Source organism: Hyalella azteca, unplaced genomic scaffold, assembly GCF_000764305.2.
Source record: "Hyalella azteca isolate HAZT.00-mixed unplaced genomic scaffold, Hazt_2.0.2 contig4106, whole genome shotgun sequence".
Classification (NCBI taxonomy): Eukaryota; Metazoa; Arthropoda; class Malacostraca; order Amphipoda; family Hyalellidae; genus Hyalella; species Hyalella azteca.
Genome location: NW_025934332.1, coordinates 158,302 through 175,215, shown reverse-complemented (window position 1 = coordinate 175,215; position 16,914 = coordinate 158,302). Strand labels below are relative to the sequence as shown.

The 16,914-nt window shown below is 37.8% G+C and overlaps 1 protein-coding gene across 1 annotated transcript in view; it reads left to right on the top strand.

Annotated features, from left to right (window-relative positions):
- Positions 1 to 16,914, top strand: part of LOC108675168 (restin homolog) — a 57,342-nt gene that overhangs the window by 21,645 nt on the left and 18,783 nt on the right. The window contains exon 2 of the mRNA XM_018163159.2: positions 1,106 to 2,023. Within this exon, the coding sequence (XP_018018648.1) occupies positions 1,273 to 2,023 (751 nt within the window). The 5' untranslated portion in view covers positions 1,106 to 1,272. The remainder of the gene's footprint in view (positions 1 to 1,105; positions 2,024 to 16,914) is intronic.

The following is a 16,914-nucleotide window of genomic DNA, read 5'->3' as shown; positions in this document are numbered from 1 at the left end:
TATTGAGGGAGGGTCGCAACATTGTACTGTGGGAGGGCCGCAACATAATATTGATGGAAAATCGTAACATATTATTGAGGGAGAGCTGTAACATAGTATCGAGGGAGGGCAACAATATACTATTGATAGGACCGCACCATAATATTGAGGGAGGGCCTCAACATTGTACTGATGGAAGGCCGCAACTTAGTATTGAGAGAGGGCTGTAACATATGTAGTTTTTAAGGAGGGCCGAGAAATAGTATATTGAGGAGGACTGAAACATTATTGATGCCGGACCGCATCATAATATTGAGGGAGGGCCGCAAGATATTTTATTTGAATCGTTTTGTGCTGGAAAGTGTTGTACTAGGCAGAATAGTACTGGGAATAGTATATATTGTGGAAAGAAAAATGTGCAACTATTCGCCTCAATGCATTTTATATATTATCGTTTATTAGGCCTTTCTTTAATTTCTGCCGCAATTTAAGTGGAAGGAATACATATATTTTCTGCATATACCGCAGCCGTCATTGTTGTTCTAGCAATTTTCTCTGCGTTGCTCGTCTTGTTGGACGTGAAGAATTGTGTAAAACGAAATACAAATGTTGAACGCATCGAATCTTTCGTTTTACTTTGTATCTGTCGCAATGAAATGTGAGCGTATATTGACAGGGCGTTTGCGATGTTGTCACTCCTGTCCAACTCAGTGAATTATTGCAGCCAACGGCTGCACCTTCTCCCCCGAGGTGCTACACCCACGGATGTTCTTCATTAAGAGACTCGTTGTGAAGATGTCGTTAAAGTTAGGCACTCAGTCTTCGCCTGTTATGAGCAACGTTAATGCGTCTTTGCTTGGACTGGTCGTTGTAATACACAAAATTCATTGATGTTGAAACCGATGCTTTAATGAAATAAAATAATGAATTGATGGCAGCGATATTCGATGTCTCGTGTGAGGAACTATGAATTTAAGAGCAATCGAAGGCGTGTTTATTTTCATTTTTGGCAACAGACTTTAAATTTTTACTAGATGGATGAGTTTGTGAAAAATCTACTCGTCTCTCAATAATATTAGTTTTTAACTAAAACCACAATCCGCTAATATTGCCTCATTCTTTTCAGGTTGAACCACAAGAAACATCGTACGGAGCAACAAACCGTCCTCCCGCTAGCGCATATAAGGGAAACCCCAATAGGAAGCTCCCTAAATCGTAAGCCTCTGACAGTAGAATAAGTTCCTGAATTTACCTACGTCGCTCTCAGAAGCTGCGTGCGGCCGTCGGTCGATCATGGGCACCTTGACTCAAAGACCTCCGTTCGGTGACGGACTTTCCCGTCCATTTTTTGGAGGATTTTCCTTCAAGCATCGCTCGGCATCCCCTGCCCGCAGGAAACTGTTCCCAGACTCCCCAGTAAGAAAAACCTCTGCTTCTCAGCCTCCAGCCGTGTATGGGAACGGTCCTCTCTACAAGTCTACCACAACGTACTCCTATGCTCCGTCTTCAGTGAGTGATGGCTTACCTCCTCGTAAATTTTCTGGCTTGATTTCGTCCCTCGAGGAAACTTCGCGTCGTTCTTCCCGCGCCACTTCGCCGTTCGATGATTTCAACAGCCGCCGAAGCTCTCGAGCCACGTCGCCATTTTCTGAAGAAAATTTTGGACGTCGACGCAGCCGTGGATACACAAGAACTTCGTACAGGGAGTCGTCGCCATTTGACGATGATATCACATCCTACGCTCGATCAGAGTCTCCCATGCAAAGTTTCATTGACTCGCTCAGGTCCCGGACGCCATCACCGTCTGGACGGAGACCCTCGCGAGAGTCTCCCACTCGGCGGCGATCGTCATCTGCTTTCTCCGATGCTGCGATCCGCCGCATGAACAATTCTCCGTACGCCACCCTGCCGCGCAGGCGCTCCCAGTCGCCGGATTTTCGAGCCATGTCCCTGACTCCGGAGTCGGGGCCTTCGTCACTTCCAGGGGCAACCCGCCGTGCGACCTCCGTCGACATCTCCAGCGATTCGCCTTCAGCAAGAGCCAGTGAGTAAAATTTTGAATATATTTTATATTTTCTGAATATACATAATATTTTCTTGCACAAATTACTATTGCAATAAGCGCCAAGTCCTTATACCAAAGAAGATTATCAATGTTGAATGACATACTTGAAAGATAAAATTTTGTTAGACGAAACTACTCATATTAGAGTAGAACTGAGTAACCTAAAAGCTACCGTCTGGACGCAGAATTCAATCAATCTACAACCGTACGGATATTCAAGCGCAATAAATTTTCTAGAGCGTAATTTGTTAAATTTAATGTTTTTTAAATGAATTAAACGTTTCAATCCTCCGTAGGTATACCACTTTCTTATTTCACTCACAAAATTGTTTCTGATTTTTTGCTTTTCACGTGGATTGCAATGTCTACTGCCGACGTAGTAGTACAAGTGTCGAATCTACTTCATAAACTTCATGATTAGGAACAGACTTTACAGGCAGGCGCGGCTATTGGCATTTATCGGTACATATTGACACATTCAAACAAACAAAATACATTTAGTAAATTTTTTTTAATGTTTTGATTATACTTGACGCTCTTTTCTACAAAAATAAGACGGTTGTTGGACTGGGTTCTTTTCAAGGAAGCCTTGTCCTGCGAGTTTAATCAGAAAAAAATAAATTAATAGTTAGCCCTTCAACAAGCGTTTGGTCCGTTTTCTACATTTTTCTGGAAGAAAACATCTTTCATGGCAGACCACATCTTTCTTGATATCCGGGTGGATCCTGATTCCCAACCATGAATAGCCCAGGGCATGATATGAATATGCGAATATTAAATGGTCAACCCAGCACCAATCTGACTATAACATAACAAAAATAACTCTGGAATCTATTTGATAGCAATCGTGTGCTATTATTAGATTTTATATGTAAAATACATACATTATAACAGATTATGTATGAAATTTTAATTTAAACTTGATTGTTCAGCTTCTTCTAAGTTCTAACATTCTACTCTCTGGTAGTCGGGTACTCACGTTCATTAAATTTACAGTTATGCACAGTTAGCATCAAAGAGCATTGTGTGTTTACACGTGGCAAATCCACATGTTTTCAATCCAACCATCAGACAAGTTTATTATGTCCAGCTGATTGGATATTCTGGGAGCAAAATACGCTGGCATTTTTATTTATGCCATCGTCGTAGTTCTTAAACTAAAGTTGGGCGATTAAAGAAAGCTTGTTACAATTTGAAAATGAAAGAATCTCAGTTTAGCCTCACCTTGAAATTAAAAGGAATGCAACTATCTTTGAGTAATGTACCTTTCCAAAATTTCATCCACCGATGATTTCCAGGATTGAAAACGCTACAAACCCACACTTGACCTTACAGTCTAAATTATGATAAATATCAATAAATCATGTAGGCCAAAATATGTCGTGCTGTGTAGTTTTTAATAACTATATTTGGCTTATCTTTGCATTCAAGTACAGTTTAGATTAGAAAAGTTTAAATGCGGAGTGACGCATTGTTATTCATGGTGACACAAATATCAATTGGGATGTACTGATGTAGATACATAAAATTAGATATTATGATATGCTATTCATCCGTGGATACTGCACGATAGCTGAATATAAATGTTTCTTTGAGATACAATTTTTGAATAAGGCTGAGTGTTAAAGTAGCCGTGAGCAAATTTGTTTCATCGTTGGAACTTGGTGGCAAACAATATTGCTGTTACTACCGTGTCGTAGGTCGGTGTGAAGGTTATCTTGTATAACGAAGGCCGGTTTGGAGGTAATCTTTTATAACGAAGGCCGGTTTGGAGGTAATCTTTTATAACGAAGGCCGGTGTGGAGGTAATCTTATATAACGAAGGCGGTGTGGAGGTTATCTTTTATAACGAAGGCCGGAGTGGAGGTAATCTTTTATAACGAAGGCCGGTGTGGAGGTAATCTTTTATAACGAAGGCCGGTGTGGAGGTAATCATTATAACGAAGGCCGGTGTGGAGGTAATCTTGTCCAACGAAGGCCGGTGTGGAGGTAATCTTATATAACGAAGGTCGGTGTGGAGGTAATCTTATATAACGAAGGCCGGTGTGGAGGTTATCTTTTATAACGAAGTATGAGATCCTGAGTTCAATCTGCTTGGTCCATGATTATTAACATAAAATGTTCGCTAATCGACAATGAGTGGTGATTGTGATTCACCCAATTCAGTATTTTGAGAAGTTTCCCCAAGTACCAAGTTATACAATCAACTCATGTATTCAGTTGCATCCCAATAAAAGGCTAATCACAATTCATGTTTAATGAAGAAATTATATATCTCAGTCGCAAAATAGATATTAGCGATCAACATAGATTAATGATTGCGGCCATGATGGCTGTGTGAGCGGTTCTCGATGAAATTCTTGATACTTTTTTCCATTTATGAAACTGCGTTGAGTTACAAGTTTTGAACAGAGCGTAGGAACAGGGCACTTCGAATTCATCTATTCATCGATCGAAAAAATCTCGAACTTCATCCATGAAAGTCGTAAAGGTGAAGTTATTAACACATTAGAATGTATATTATTTTTTGCTCGTGAATTTAGTGCGCGTCCAATACAAGGCACTGGCAAATCTCTTATCTCCCAGTCAACATACCCCAGAAGTAGTTTGTGTTTAGGTCACATGCGCTATTTTATCTAGAAGGAATGATATCTCATCACTGAATATAAAAAGGAATATAAAAATGCGACTGCTTCTTAGTGCTCCTATTTCATATTATAATCAATAACGTCTTAGAAAAATTATTGGTGCTTAAGATAAGACCTTTGGTCACGGCAGCACCCGGAATGTGATGCTCAAGACGACATGTCCGTTTAAGGACGACACTGAGGTCCCTCAGCGCTCCCTATATGACGCTCAGTTACGCAGCTGAGCTGAGCAAGGCTGCCCCTACGCAGCTTCCAACAATATTAAAATAATGCATAGTCCAACGCAGACCAAAAATCGTGTCCTAGGTCTACAAGGACACTATTTACACTCAGATAAATGTGTGAGTCATAGCCAAGTAGAGCTGCAATTTTTGCTATTGTTTAGGTCATTCTAACACAGTTTGCCGCCGAACAGAGGCGTATTAGTGTTGTGTGCAGAAAGTGTGTCAATATATTGTTCATATGACCCATCCTGTTTCTGAGTGTATGCTTCTGCAGAGACGAGTCATCAATGAATGATACGGGGGTTTTAACACAGATTTTATATCTATGGTGGAATAATTTTCGTGGTTTTTGGATGAGTTGTACATAGTTTACTTCTTTTGTCTTGAAGCTATTCCATTTAAGTCAAAAGCTTTGATTTTCTAGGAAGGTTTCTGAAACGCTACGAAATGATTGTTCATGACCATAACAAAAGAAATTACAAAAATAATGCTATGTAACAATTAGGAAGCATAAATGCACAAGCACATGAAGAAGGAATATAAAATAACACACCGAATGTTTGAAAAAAACTCAGGTTTACGATCTATATAGTTTCCTTTTGAATGTATAGACGAGTAGTTTAATACCACACTATAAGACTATACTATGACGCCTAGAGTTGATTATAGCTTAACTTAACGGACATCAGAGGGGTTTGCTCCATGCATGGCTAAAAACGATGTTCTACATTTTTCGCTTTTGATTATCAGAATTTTATTAAATCTTCTTTCAATTGTCCATGACATCTTGTGCATATTATTTACAAATCTTGCGGCGAGTTGGAACTGATGACCCCATCAGTATAAAAGCCAATTATATATGCACGTCTTACATGTAACGAAGAAGCACTCTTCTAGAAATAACAGTCTGGGAGCCTATTGAAAATATAACTCAGTACTCACTGCAGTGAGTGACAGAGAGCGCATTTTCTCGTCGAAGAAAACGTGAAGTCATGGACGGACAGACAGACGGACGGACAGACGGACGGACAGACGGACATGTCGAGCACAATAATGCATTTTTTCCATAAATGAGAAAATGCGCTAGAAAGGCCAATTTTATGTCTGTCATTGCCTGGGCTTCATTTTATAGCAGAAGAGCAAGAGGCGCGGCAGTGGCAGAACGCTGTTTACATTTTGTGCTGTCCAGACCCAAACGCAGCATTTTGACTGCCTCCAGTTTTTGTGCCCGTTGCCTCATATGTGCAAGGTGGCGCCAGTACAATGCTTCTTGAAAAACAATTCAACGTAAATATTTTGTCAAGACAAATGATAGGCATCTCTTTGTACACAGAAGCCAGTATTTCAAAGATAAAAGTAACGTAAAATGTAATTGAATGCCACACGCATAAACTTTTTATTGGCCCCTACATTTCGGTGAATGTTCCTAAGTTCAATGATCTGACAAATTTACGTTGACGTTTAAATATAATACTAACTTTTATCTCGATAAATTTCCATTCCCGATTTGTTTTATCAATATGAAGAGTTCGTTTGCCTGATGCTGCCCCACAAGTCGTGCATGAAAATATAATTTGTAAATCGAGCCGAAAAATATTTTTCTTGTACCATTTGACACTACAAATTATTGAGACATTGATACACTCATCGGATACTAACTCCCTGTGTCCCTGTGAGCGATGCAGCTCATTATATTTTGTTTGGGTAGATAACATTTCTCTCAATAATCTATGTAGTTAAGAGAGATATTATATTAGTACTTTATACATTATGTAGCGCATCATATTTTGTATAGTTGTATAGTGTCTCTTTTAAACCACTAATTTAGAGAGATGCTTCACTCTATTACGTCATACTCTATGATGTATATTAAATTTTTTAGAAGTGTATGATTCTGCTAATAGTACTGGTTATACATAACGAATATTTTATTTTATTTGACTTGGTGAGAATTACGATCAGAGCCAAAAGTACAATTGCACGAACTTTTCACGAATGATAAAATTCCGGCATTTCTCCACATCATATTTTGTAATAGTTCCATTGAAGCCCATGCGCACCAGGTACCTGAGAATGAAATAACAGTTTTATCATTTACTTTTGGTTCTGTTTAACATTTCAACGCATAAATAATGTTCAATTTGGAAAGCAAATGAGAAGACCCTTAGTTTGTATCCCCATCCATGACATGAATATTGTATGGTGAATCAGAGGTTGTTCTACATTAGGGTACATTGTTAATGGGTCCCATAAAAGTTCCTCATAAAGGGTGAGAATGAGTTTACGATGTGCAAGTCTGGACAAGATTGAGGACATGCTTTTTTTTGTGTATGAGAGAACTCTTTATGAGAGAATTTCCAATGATGAGGTCAATGTTTATGGGAGAATTTCCATGTTATCCAAACATGGAAATTAGCACTTAGCTACATATATGATCAGGTTCCTTCAGTTTCCAAACATTTTATTTTCACTTTAGGAAGCCTCATAATTTAGTGGCAAAATTTCAATAGCACAAATATTTTGAAAATTAATCGAATTGAATTGAAGTCTATGTCATATACAAACGAACTTGTATTTCCTGTAGCACACGCCCGTATAATTGCAGATAAACCTGCCTTTGCTTCCTATCAGCTGATCTTAATCATGTTCCCCAAACAACATCAGTGACATGTGCTGTGTACGTCATACCATAAACGTGGTTTAATTGTATTTTTAAAGCGGATTTGGTCCCTCATTAGAGGAGCGAAAAGCTGGTCCCTTATTCTGCAAGAATAATAGATAGAACCCAGTGCAGGTTGTCTGCTGAAGGATGTCCGGAGAATGTTTACTGCAATGAGGTTGCTAAAATATGGCATGACTCTGCACTTGGCATGACAGTGTTGCTGTGCATGTGTTGACTTTGCCTTTTCCCGAACTGAGGTGCAAATGAAATTTGCAGGATTCATTGCAGTGCTTGTTGTATGAGCATTAGGGTCTCCTCTGATGCATATAGACGAATGAATTAAAAAGGTGATCAAAACGCAGTATAAACGGGATATTCACCTATCACTGCTCTCAAGTATGTAAGAAAAATCTCAACAGAATGTTCTTCTGTTGTTTTTTTCTCGTAGGTCTTGTTTTTCTAAGTTCATCTTCAGCACATCTCATTACACACATGGAAATTTGAATACACAATCATAGGATATATATATTTTTATTGTAGGAGCAATAGAAGCCATGTGAGTATAACTAATTCAGAGAGTTGTTTAACTATATGACTGCATGCATAAGATGTGAATAGAATTAATCTAACTAAAAGAATTCCTATGTTGGAACATGCATTGCTACAATGTTGTACATGGGGATCGTTTCATGTACACGCAATTCGAATATCCTCTGACGAATTAACCTTCTGGGACGTCAAAAGAAAAATGCCAATGCAGACATACGAAATTATTAAGTGAAATCGCTACAAATTATCCATGAAATTTGTTTGTTGTTGGAATAGTTTTGAGAACTCTTACACGCTATATTCGTCGACTGACGGTTAAGTGAACGGAACACTGCACGTGGAATTCGTTAATTATCAGTATATTTTTGAAAATTTTAGAGGGAATTTGCAAGAAAATTGATGCCCCACCAGTATGTGCACCCTATGCTCAAGTAATTACATCCTTTAGTTGTAAGCAGAGCCTATGCAGTTGCGGATGCAGTCGGCCCATTTCGCAAATTTAAAAGTGCAGTTGTTATACGCGTTTTAAATCCCCTTATATGGTCCGCGGGAGCTGCCGGTCCCTGACCCTTACGGTCCGGGACCGCGAGCAAAAGTATAGGGCCCCTGAACAATATCTATAAGAGCATACAAATACCCTCTCGTGACAATGCTCTGACCTAAACGACGAATATCATATGCTGAAGATCTTTTGTCCCTATGAAACAAGTGTCCTGTTGAGAGCAATTTCAATCACCTCAAAACGGCCAACAACTATTTCCCGACGCGCAGCTCTGAGGAAAAGCTGCTTGACAAGCCCTGGTCAAGCCGTCTCTCCACCTGAGAACAAATTGTTGATTTTTGAAGACAGTAAACATTTGTATAATTTCTACATTTTGGGAATATCGCCAGCTAGACTGTTTTTATAATCTAATTTTCTTATAAGAAGCACCGACATCTACCGTACTTTTCTTTACCATGAGATTAACCCAAGCCTCCTACAGCATAATTAGAAAGAGATCTGCTGTGAAGTCTCCGTAATTGGACATCCTCATTCTTGTACCCTGTGCTCCTGATAGCGATGGTCACGACAGTTAGCATTATTTTTTGTTCCGTCTCGGTGGGTTGCCTTGTTTGGCAGTCGAATTATTAGGCACTAATTGCTAAGCATTGATCTCGTAATTTAGGTTTTGTGTCTAACAGCTGCTGAGGCGCTCCAATGATAAATGGCAGCATTAAATGCCAGTTTTTACTTCTTGACGCAGGTGGTGTTAATTAAAGAATCCAAGTGACACCAATGGATGGCCATCTATTTAATTAAGATCTATTTAAAATTCGTTCATTCTCTTTAGAACGTCCAACTGCAAATTGAAAAATTTGCTTGTTAAGACTGTTCAACTTGCATCAACGCTTAATTTAAAATGTATTAATCTGTTTCGGTTGAAGTGACGCAAAAATAGTAATATTAATATTCGTTAATGGATGGTCTTACGCCTTAACTTCCCTTTTTCGTACTCCAGTGCGCGGGGGGGGGGGAATTCTAAACCAAACACTCGGAAATTGAAACGACTTTTGTGACGTCGAATGTAATATGTTATAAATATCAAGCTATTCTTATTATGCTGCATTATCTATTGTTTTGTTGTCTTGCTGGCAGATTAAATGGGAAAACTTAGTCGGGGGCTCAAATATTTACACTAAGATGGGAACACATGGTTGATACCAGACATGGATTTAAATGGTAGAACTGCTATAGAACTGAATCTACGCCAGATGTTAGATATCCACGAAGTATCCAGGACCATGAAATCCTGGTGTATCAATTAGAATTATTATTCAATATTCAATTGGAACCACGATACAGTTTATATGTTATAATTACGGTATGTAGGAAATTTTAGAAGCGGTAATGACTGAGGTGTTATAAGCGAAAGATATATTTGAATTACAAAAATAACATGAAATGCAATATCGTGGCAAGTGATCAGGTTTTGTAAACCTTGGTACATTTTTCTAATTTAAAATCGGTAAGCATAACTTTACATTTCGTGTTATTGAGACACTTTGATTAGTTTCATTGCAGGAAAAGTAATAATTTTTCTTTACCAATTTTCTCAAACTTTGAATACTTTATTAAGCGCTTATCTAATTTGGAAGTATACGGGTCCAGCTGTCAATGACATTCCAGATGTATTGAGTTTATTTCCTTTATATTATTATTTATATTGCCTGTGGTATTTATTTATCTCTACCATATATGCCACTGAAAATGTACTTGATTTTATGACACGACCGCCTTATCTAAACATTCATAATCCATCATACGCTTAACGTTACCAGTGAGCTTTGATTGAGAAGTTTTATCACGGTGACGTATTGACTTTGGGTTTATAAGTTCCCTTCAACGTATTGATTGACTTAGTCGATAAGATATGGCTGTTGTACAGCACACATCTGTGCTTTATGGTGAGTGCTATATGGTGGTTAAGATGATGTGGTTATGAGCTGTGATGGTTAAAACAATGGTGGTTAAGATGATGGTGGTGAGAGCTATGGTGGTTAAGAGCTATGGTGGTTAAGAGCTATGGTGGTTAAGAGCTATGGTGATTAAGAGCTATGGTGGTTAAGATGATGGTGGTTAAGAGCTATGGTGGTTAAGATGATGGTGGTTAAGAGCTATAGTGGTTAAGATGATGGTTAAGATGATGGTGGTTAAGAGCTATGGTGGTTAAGATAATGATGGTTAAGAGCTATGGTGGTTAAGAGCTATGGTTAAGAGCTATGGTGGTTAAGATGATGGTGGCTAAGAGCTATGGTTAAGACGATGGTGGTTAAGAGCAATGGTGGTTAAGAGCTATGGTGGTTGAGAGCTATGGTGGTTAAGAGCTATGGTGGTTAAGAGCTATGGTGGTTAAGAGCTATGGTGGTTAAGAGCTATGGTGGTTAAGAGCTATGGTGGTTAAGATAATGGTGGTTAAGAACTATGGTGGTTACGATGATGGTGGTTAAGAGCTATAGTGGTTAAGATGATGTTGGTTAAGAGCTATGGTGGTTAAAATGATGGTGGTTAAGAGCTATAGTGGTTAAGATGATGTTGGTTAAGAGCTATGGTGGTTAAAATGATGGTGGTTAAGATGTGCTGTAGCCCTCTGAGTCAGAGTCTCAGGAGGCTCGGATAAAGGTGAGTCATTTCTTAATTGTTGTTGTTTCTCAGTCAGTTTCTCTAGAAGACAACAAATATGAAATTTCTCTGTACACTCTTTCTAAAGTGTAATCACATGCATGAATTAAGCTTCATAATCAATGTAACGAGCGGGATTTTTGCTAGCGGCTTTCATTTAATCCGTTATATTAAAGTTTTAGATAATTTTTCATTCAGTTTCTATAAGAATTCCAAATAAGCTAATGAGCGAGTAGCTGAGGGAAGAAATTCAAGTGTGATAATTTGTCATGAGAATCTATTAACTTTTCTTTACTTGTTTTTCTACAGTTCCTATCTTCAATATACCATCTTTCAGTTATAAGCACGAAAAACGATGACTGTTCCCAGTTCTTGGTAGTTGTGCACAGTTTGCTTGATGAAAAATTCCCATCTAAAGCCTGTTAAATTGATGATTTCCAAAGCGAGATCGCAAGTTTCTCGGTAGCTTGTAACAGCGCGGGACTAAAACCAATGATGGTACGAAGAGATCCTAGCAAGCGGTGGTCATAATACAGAGACTCCTACGCTACATCCTACGCTGCTCCGACTTTTGCGCACCAGCGTAGTGCAGATGCGTAAATACGGACACCCTTGCAACCGGTCCAGGTTAGGCTGCGTGGGGCTAGTTTGTTTTTTGCCAGCGTTGTTGAACTAAATACTTCAACAGTAAAAGCATGCACAAACGAACGAATCTATTGAATATTGGATTGAACTGAGCTATAAATATTTTTAAAATTATGTCTTATTTGATATTGCATATTAACAATGGTATTTTAACCATAAAAGTCAATGGGTATATCTGAAGGCGAGACAATTTTTACTCTGGATATTTGGACGAATAATTTGCAAATATTTAGTGTCATTTATCTCGTAATTTTGATGTAGCTGTCACTCGTGAGGTCATCTTCATTAAACTATCTTTGTGCGATACACTTGAATATATTTTATTACAGAATTCAATAAGATCTACACATGATACTCTTGAAACCGATGTCCTGCCTTATAATGCAACGCACGCACGCAAGATTTGTCTCATGCAGTTGCTCACCAGAAGTGCTCTCAGAATAATAAGAAGCAGTTTGATCCTTAGTTTATATAGAGGTTAAACAATGGGCAAATATTTATTTCGCATGAATGTGGAATTTTCATCAGTGGACCGTTGTGAAAACTTGTCTTACAACGTAACAAGTTGAAAACCAAACTTTTTATCGATACAGGGGGCTAAAAATGACCAATCTCTAGACCTACTCGTACTTAGACCAATGTATGGTGCAACATGCTCGTATTTGGACACTCTGTATTGTTTCTTTTATTGTTTAGGCGAGATGATTGCGTCGTAAAACTCCTACGCTGTGAGGCGGTCCATCGATCGCCCTTAAATGAGAACCGCCTGCGAATATTGAAGCTTCATAGCATTAAATTGACGTTCGTCTACTTAAGGGATGCAATTTCTATTGTATTTTGACTGTATAAAATGCCCTGTTACTCTTACATTATAAATGAGCTGCTGCAGTTGTCATATAGTCCAGCTGTGAAAGTCTGAGTAGCGGACTAGAATAGGAAGTCATAGAGACGTGTATTTGATGATTATTAATGTTACGGTGCATTATGACGATCCAAACAAATTCCTAGGCAAAAAGTAGTTACAAGAAATTTCCTGATTGTTGATGAATATGCCGGTGTGCAAGTGTTGGTCTGATTCATCGACGTTGCTTCCTTGAATCGAGATTTCGCTCTATTTGCCTGCTGGACGATTTATGAAGCCCGTATTTGGGGTTTATAATGTACCCAATGAAGGAGTGAGCAAAGATCTATAGTTCGAGTGGGCATCCCTCGAAGCTTCAGTTGAGCGTTGGATGTTGAGGAGGGAGGTTGTTCTCGCTGTAAGCGTCAGAGGCGGTTGACCCTCGTCGATCGGTTCCCGAAAATAAAATGGACCTAAAGTCATAAATAATTATTTCAAATAAAAACTCGCTTTTTTATTATTTTTCCGGTATTCATTGTTGGGTGGTTAGTGAGATGCCACTTATTTTCGAATATTACTAAAATGCACTCGTCGAACTGTTTACATTGAGTATACCTATTGATAATGAAGCTCGTACGTAAAGTTCGACTACTATTGTAATGACATTTGTCTACATTTTAGAAAATCTTTGTTTCCTAGCTTATCCATTATTTAATATAACTTTCCATATATTTTCTAGGTTTTTGCATAGTCGTAGATTTGTTTTTAATTTATCGACAGTATTCTCAAAAGTAGATGAAGCTATAAAAGTATTGAAAAGAAAATATTGAGCTGAAAAACCCCGCATTTTTATTACAACTTTTAGAGGCCTGAACTCACGAGAGAGCGCGTTCATCGTCCATAACCTGAAGGTAACATTATATTTATATTTAATTCTATTGCTAGTCAACTAACGGTCTAACCCATGATAACGAAGAATTTAAATTGTCATGGCAACATAAAATAGAAAGCCTACGCGTTAAAAATTTTTCCATGACCTATTTTGGCTACTTTAAATTCAGTATCTGAATGTATAACTATATATCATACTGGCATGTCGAACAATTGGGCTTCTGAAAATTTCTGTTCACGGATGAATTAACTGCCGTCATAATTTTGTGTATCTATAGGCCTGTAATATACGATATCGAGAGAAAACTCGAGGCAATTATTCATTCTATTTCAACTTATTAATGCCAAATTCGCGTTCAATAAAGATCAAATCATAATTGTTTTTTATGAAGGTAATTGCAGGCGTAAGCCCAATAATATTTTGGACCGACGTTCGAGCAATGATAGCATCATGGCGTTGCCTGCAAGCTTTCTCTGTTGTCCTCGCTAAACAAGGAATCTTTGTGTACCTTCATACAGCGGGTATCGAGACATTCATACAGCGGGTCCGCAACGTCTAAATCACCCACGTTTGGTCATGATGTCATACAAGACATTCATACATACGGTCCGCAGCTGAGCGTGGTGTTCTTAGGTCACCTCGAATCCGTATTAGATGTGACGTCATTCCTTAACTTGAGCTCCAAAAGATAAGTTATTCCTACCTTTTGCTGGATCTAATTCGACGCCTGTTAGGTTATTCATAATGTGTCTGCATGAAAACTTTTCTTGAAGAATTATATTTGATTTGAAAGCATTTGAAAGTTTCTCTGCTCCTGTATTTGAAAGTTGAACCCATCGTATGGCAGAGAAAGCGGAATGCTGCATTACAAAGTTCTTCACAAATAATACTTGCGCTTGTGGAAATTACAGATAAAATATATGAAGATATTCCTAAATACGGAAATTCAAATGATCGCTCGAATATTTTTACCGTCGTTGGGTTCAACATCATCAAATACAAGGTAATTAATTATAACAGTAATTTTTTTTTGTCTTGGTTGCTCGTCGGATAAAATATTAGCTAGGATGGCATCGATTTTAATTAAATTTGACGTCATTTCATGAGCGAAGAATGCATCATACTTAAACTGTCACATCTCTACAAGCAAAATGATTTGATCCGAGTTAGATTGAGCGTCAATCGATGAACATGCAACAACGAAGAACAGGATTGTTGGTCCGGATATAGTCGATGTTTAACTCTAGCCCATTATCAATTAGGCGTACAATTAATTGAGTTGTCATAAATAGCTACTTAACACACTTAAGCTACTTAATCAGTTTCAAGCAGCTACTTAACACACTTGAGAGCATACGAAAATTTCTGACATAAGTGATATAAGTGATATTTTATCGTCAATAAAAAGTTGCACTCGAGCATTCTTTGTTATTAACGGCGGTGCTCCTCATTTTGTATCCTTCATGGATAATAAAAACGGAGCCCTCTGTTTTTGGCAGTCAATTGAAAATATATTTTTACTTCCTTCAAATTTTTAGTGCATGTCATTATTATGATTTTTTATTCTTAACTCATCCAACCTAAAATTGTGTAACTAAGTTGGGTATAACTAAAGAAAACAAAGCATGGGTGGACTTCCTGATGAAACATTTAGGGTATAACTAAAGAAAACAAAGCATGGGTGGACTTCCTGATGAAACATTTAGGGTATAACTATAGAAAACAAAGCATGGGTGGACTTCCTGATGAAACATTTAGGGTATAACTAAAGAAAACAAAGCCTGGTTGGACTTCCTGATGAAACATTTAGGGTATAACTAACTAAAGAAAACAAAGCATGGGTGGAATTCCTGATGAAACATTTAACTCCTATTGTCCGACTCGAGCGCTATGTCCGCAGGGCGTTGAAAGAGCCCAGTAATCTTTCCATATAAGTCCTAGCAAATTGTGGTACGTCTCGGCCTGCTAGAGTATAGAGTCTGGTTAAATGCTTCCGCAATGAAACGGCTAACTACTCACTTAATTGCCCATGTTTTTCACTACTAGTACTTTTTTGATCTGCACGACGGCCTTGGAAGATTGGCCAAGTTTCCTGTGTCATTTCGTATAGAAGAACAAAAGCCCAAAGCTCATCATCAATTTTTCTATTATACTTTTGACGTTATGATTTACAGTGCTTCTTTTTTAACTTTCAACTCTAACTTTTTAAGTGAAAACGTATACGTTCTAACTTAACAATTGATGATAAAATGACAACGGTAGATGAATATCGTTGTCCCGATAAGTATGAGTTCCAAACGTAATTAGTAAGTTAGACGAATTAGTAAGTTGTAAAAAAAGATTATTATTATAATAAAAGCGTATTATAATACAATACGCTTTCAATTTGAAAATTTATTTCAAGCGCAACCAATCTCAAACTAATAATCCTCTAACACTTCCCGGTCTTAAAACTCATCCATGAAACAGGATGAGCGACAATTCACCTCATAAATTAGCGTAAATTCAAATAATGACTAGAAATTTCGTTTTCTCGTACCTTGTACTGCAAATATTTTCTTTATTTTTATTAATTTCACCCAGGACTTCTGAGAGGAGCATAAACTAACCCATCCTCCGTATGTCACCATGAACGGTATTCTTGGCATCGATTTAAGTATGATGGAAAAAAATGCTAAAGCGAGTAAGAAACTCGATTGTTTGTTGTTGATGAATGAGGCTATATATTATATATATTATATTGATATTGATATATGAGGCCATATATTATATTTATATTAACAGAAGTAGCTTGGATTCCCTGACATCAATCAGTCAAAATACTCATTTGTGGTAAACGCTTATAAAATGAAGCGATATGAAAATTTTATTTCTGTTCGTTCTGTTAGGCATTCTCCCAAGAAACCGTCTTCTATTATCAAAAACGTTGCTAAACTTTTTGGATGACTGACTTTATTAACTATGTTAAAATGGAACAATTTTATGTACTTAAAATTGCTAAAACCCGGACCATAAAAAAATCCGGTTTGTTTGAACTGCACCAATATAGCTGAAACCCCGTTGTTTATTGACCATGTTTTTGAATAAGGCCCTGACATAAATGGAAAAATTTTAGCATACTTGAAATTGCTAAAACCCGGACCATAAAAAAATCCGGACCGTTTGAACTGCACCAATACAGCTGTAACCCCGGTGTTATTGACCATGTTTTTGAATAAGGCCCTGACAGAATTAGTGAGTTATTGTCGA